At 38.7% G+C, this 5517-nt stretch overlaps 1 protein-coding gene across 1 annotated transcript; it reads right to left on the minus strand.

Moving 5' to 3' along the window:
- Positions 1-257: 257 nt before the first annotated feature.
- LOC307126864 (sialic acid-binding Ig-like lectin 14) lies at positions 258-5127 on the minus strand. The gene is made up of 4 exons (XM_079817659.1): positions 5064-5127; positions 4572-4931; positions 2366-2683; positions 258-2282 (listed from the first exon to the last, which is right to left on the minus strand). Exons 1-4 carry the CDS (start codon positions 5116-5118, stop codon positions 2002-2004), a joined length of 1014 nt encoding a protein of 337 aa, XP_079673785.1. The 5' UTR covers positions 5119-5127; the 3' UTR covers positions 258-2001.
- Between the last annotated feature and the right edge of the window lie 390 nt (positions 5128-5517).

Consider the following 5517-nt stretch of genomic DNA (forward strand, 5'->3'; position numbering starts at 1 on the left):
TTAAGAGCATGAGGACATAATTAAAAGGGAATTTGAAAATTGCATTTCAATAGAAGAAAATGTTCAGTGAAGTTACACTTCCCGTGGCACTTTGAAGTAGAAAATTCTGTCAAACTGAAAAGGTTCGAGATGCTGAAATATAAAACACTTCACACAAGGACAGACATGCAAACAATGAATTATGATAATTTTTAAGTAATTGCTGTAATTGGCGTTGCATGTGTAGGTTGTAAGCAAGTTATCACAGTAATTTTTTTAATAATAATTCATTTTATTTAAGGCGCCTTTCAGAACACTCAAGGTCACCACACATCAAAGTAGCAACAATAAAAATAAATTAAAAAATACAATAAAAAATGAACAGTAAAGAGCAATACCAATAAACCATAAAGAAATCAACATTTACAAACATGACCATCACAAACACAAAGTGCTAAAAGTGAGTGCACACAGTAATCACGAAGGAAAAGCTAGTCTAAATAAATGGGTTTTAAGTCTGGTTTTAAATTGAGGTAATGAATCAGAATTGCGGATGCTGACTGGGAGAGAGTTCCAGAGGCGAGGAGAAGCACGGCTAAAAGCCTGATGACCCATAGTGGTTAAACGAGCCGGGGGTGCATGGAGAAGACCCAATGAGGAAGAGCGAAGAGTTCGAGAAGGGGTGTAGGGCTGTAAGAGAGCTGAAAGGTAGGATGGAGCAAGGTTACGAAGAGATTTGTAAGTGAGGAGAAGAATTTTAAATTCAATCCGGGATTTGATAGGAAGCCAGTGAAGCTGCTGAAGTGATGGAGTAATATGTTGAACTGATGGAGTCCGGGTTATTATTCGTGCAGCAGAATTTTGAATAAGTTGAAGTTTATGAAGAGATTTGTGTGGTAAACCAGATAAAAGAGAATTACAGTAATCAATGCGAGAGGTGATAAGCGAATGAACAAGAATAGCAGAACTACGCGGAGTGAGAAATGGACGGAGGCGAGAAACATTACGGAGATGAAAATAACAAGACCTGGTTATGTTGTTAATGTGTGCTTCAAATGAAAGGGTGCTGTCAAAGATGACTCCCAAGTTCCTAACCTGACGGGAAGGAAAAACGGAGGAACCGTCAATGGATAAAGCAAAATTGCCGGACCTGGACAGAATAGAATTAGTGCCTATGAGGAGTACTTCAGTTTTACTGCCATTCAGTTTGAGAAAGTTGGCAGAAAACCAGACTGTTATTTCCTGGAGGCAGTTGATGAGACAGGCCGGCGGAAGAATGGAATCAGGGTGTGTGGATACGTAAAGCTGTGTATCATCAGCATAACAGTGGAATTTAAGACCAAATTTAGAGAAAATACTACCAAGCGGGATGAGATAAATTAGGAACAATAGGGGACCTAGGACAGAACCTTGGGGGACACCACAACTAACAGAAGAAGGTTGGGATTGAAAATTATTTAGTTGTACAAACTGTGTTCGGTTTGAAAGGTAAGACGTGAACCAGGCATAAGGAATACCATTGATACCAATAGCAGATAAACGATTCAACAGAATATTATGTGAAATGGTATCAAAGGCAGCACTTAAGTCCAGCAAAACAAGAATAGATAAAGACCCGCCATCAGCCGCCATTAACAGATCGTTAGTTACTCTCAGTAAGGCGGTTTCTGTACTATGCTTAGAAAGTAACAAAAAACATCAAATGCTTCACACTTCAACCAAATCTACACTCTTGCATCTGTGTGTGTAGAGTCAGCATTACGAGATGCTCACTTGGTTAACTTCTACTGGGCCGATTCCATTGTAACTGTAACACTGCAAACGTGTCACTTCTTTTTTTTACAAACTGAGACGTGTTAAAATGGCTACAGATGCAACAGTATTCTCATATTAATCACTAAAGTCAAGACTTATTATTAAATGAAGAGCATTTTTATGTGAGCAAGCAAATTATTTTAAGCAAAACTAATATATTGATCATAAAAATTACCATATCTATTATAACACTTCCATTACCTCTCTTTAAAAAAATAATTCTCCATCAAACATTTTCACCATATAAATATAGATTGTGGTGTAAATACTCCAGTATACTAATGATTGTGGGTCTGAGCTGTGGTCGGTGTTGTTGATGGTCAGGTTCTGTCCGGTCTGCACTGGTTTCAGGGGATCTTCAGTGTCTCTGTACCAGGTGTAGTTGAGCACCGGTGGGTTTGCATCACTGCTGCAGCTCAGAGTCACTGAACCGCCCTCCACAACAAAACCAGATGGACTGACATGCGCAGATGTGTTTTTAGGAGCATCTAATGGAGGAGAAAAATATTATGATTCACAGCACTAATTCTAGATGATCAGACAGCATTGATTGAAATAATCCCTGTCTTACACTGAACACGTAGCGTACGGGACTCTTGTTTTGTGATCTGCTGCTGGTGTGTTGCAGTGCAGGTGAAAGTGGCTGAATGATGACGGTGAGTTACAGTGAAGATCAGATCAGAGATGAGCTCAGTTTGCTCCTGACGCTGCTGTTGTGTGACGTTCTCGCTGAGGAGGTGTTCAGGAGACGATCTCCATGTGAGAACAGCTGGACTAAAGGGACAGAAGATCTTAGTCGAGCAGCGCAGATTCACAGAGCTTCCCTCCGTCACCTTCTTCACTTCCTGCTGATCCTTCAACAGACTCACTGTGGGTTTGGGTGGAGAATCTACAACACATACAAAGTTCAGTCATGAAACTCTATTAATCGCCGATTGGTTCTTTCAGTTCTACGACACCAACCAATCGGAGGTACTTCCTCATTTACGTGGCTTTACTTATACCGTATCCTAGCAGCTATCCGCACGCTGCGCAATTATGAAAACTCCGATAATCCCACCTCCTCCCCAGCACCACCTGTAGAGATCTGTTTGGGTTTACATAATTCTGTAGCAGCCTTCCTTGTTGTTATCTTGACTAAGCTGAACATTATGTATTTGCTCAGCAGCAGCAGCAGCGTAGCAGATCTCGTCCGCCAAAATCAAGCCTTATGTACTTATGTAGAGCCATGCTCTATGCTAATAAAATGCTGGTTGAATCTATTTCACTCCGAGAGTTGTCATGATTGAAATACAGATACAGTCAAACATTACAGGATCATATGGATCATCCTATATTGTACAGTAGTAGATTTAATTTTCATTTATGTCCAGTCACACTATCCAACTCATTTTGCATCGCAGGTGTAAGCTAATTTCTGTGAATGTGCGAGACTTCTGATTCATTAGCCACTATAGACCTAATGCACCAGTTTATGTCATGCCATGTTTAGAGTTTTGTGTTTGAACTATGGGATTGAACGACTTCGGATTTTTTAAAGTCGACATTTGTGTGATGAAAGTCGAGTCGACTAGTCGCTGATGATGTAATTAATTAACAAATAAGCCTGAACCTTGAGGTGAGACACGAACGCAGGTTTTCTTGTGCACAGTATGACAGGAAAATAATGGCAAATGTTTTTGAAACAAAAAATCTTGTTGAATTGCACTACTTGAAAAAATATGCATTGCATTAACCGTGCTTGCATTTTTATGGGCTGAAATTCAACATGATTGTATATTTAACTAAATTAAATTCGCCTTCCGTATCCAACTTACAGAAAAAGTGTAGCACCCTCGCCTCTCGCAGTTCAAAATGCTTACGCTACGTCTGACGACATTGCGTGAGAGGCGAGGGCACAACACTTTTTCTGTAAGTTCAATACGGAAGGAAGTTAAATTCCCCGGAAGCTAGATAATTTATCTTATAAAGTTTATAAAGCCGTGTGGAACAGTTTTATAGTGGACAGATGCACTTTTATGGACGTCAAAAATGACCCAACAGTCACTGCCATTATAAAGCTTGGAAGAGCCAGGAAAAAGTTCCTGGTACAAATAGTTCCGGGTAATTGCGGTGGAAACGCGGCTATATACACCTAGGATGACTTGAGGGTGATTAAATCATGGGCTAATTTTCATTTTTGGGTGAACTAACCCTTTTAAGTCGACTAGTGGATATGTCAACTAGTCTGTGCAACCCCTAGTTTGAACTTCTGTTTTTGCGGCAGCTCTGTATATTTCTATGGCAGCGCTGTTAAAGAATAATTAGCTGGTGAAGTGGATTTACTTATTGTAGAGTTAATGAAAGTTATCATGAGCATTGTAATGTTTGAAGCGAATGTCATATCAAATCAGTGTATTAGGAAGATTGTAATATAAGCGGTTCATTCATAAATCCAAAAGATGCTGTGGAAATACAAACCAGAGGACAGAGCACGAGTGCAGTGCTGAAAAGGGGCGGAGCTACATAAGGTCTATTGGTCAATAACTAGAAGAATAAAAGTGCAGTAAATGGTAAAACTACTTACACAGTGTGTTTATGATTACGATAATAAATTAAAATACGAAAATTATCAGTTTGCATTATAAAGCAGCTAGGTTTTGTACAGGTAAATAACTGGAAGTGAATGACACTGCAAGCCTCACACAATCAATCAATTAATTCAGCAGAGGAATAATAACAAATGGTCACGCCACACTTACATTAAGAGAGAAGAACATGAAAAATATGACACTCACCTCTTACAGCAATTTTAACTTGGGAGTGTTTTCTGTAGCTATATTTCAATGGACCGCTGGTTTCAAATCTGAAGTAATATGACCCATTATGACTCTGACTGACATTATCAAAGCGTGTGGAGCAGTTTTTCTCTTTAGGACTGCCGAATATTTCTCCTCTAAACGGTCCAGTGTCGGGGCTACTGGAGTCAAACACTGGATTGGCAGGTTCAGTGTCTTTATACCATATTCTCTTTGCACTATCAGTGAGCTGAACTTCATATTGTTGATCAATATCAAATGTGCAGGGTATGAAAACACAGGATCCTTGTAGAGCTTCTACTGTCTCCAGCAGATTGATCTTAAAAACACAAAAAACTCCTAAAACACACACAGACAAGAGGAACTGATCACACAGAGTTTACTTGCAGAATAAATGCAGGGCTTATTGCTCTTTAATCTTACAGAGGTCACATGAAAATGCTTTCAGAATATAATCTATAAGAATGAGACCTTGTATCAGACATCCAGTGAGGAGGAACGTCAGCGATATTTCCATCATGTTCATTCACTCCACCTTACAACAGAAAACACAAACACAATCATACACACTCTTAAAATAAAGCCTCTTCATTGGCATTGATGATCCATGAAGAATCTTTAACATCCATGGACTCTTTCCTTTCCACGAAAGATTCTTTACAGTGAAAAATTATGTTTATATTAAGAAAAAATTGTGAAGTATTCACTGACAAATTGTTCTTCTATTAAAATTATTCTATCGCTGTTAAAAAACACATTTTTATTTTTATGAGTGTATAAACGTTTAACAGTTATTTCCCTTTTTAACTTGTGTATGAATCTTTAGCTGTCGGTGTAAACTCGTTATTTCGATATTTTTCATGAGTGAGATAATACATGTCATGAGAAAAAAATACAGGCTACTAAATCAGAAATATCTTATATT

Source organism: Gobio gobio (genome assembly GCF_949357685.1).
Source record: "Gobio gobio genome assembly, chromosome: 5".
NCBI classification, from domain to species: domain Eukaryota; kingdom Metazoa; phylum Chordata; class Actinopteri; order Cypriniformes; family Gobionidae; genus Gobio; species Gobio gobio.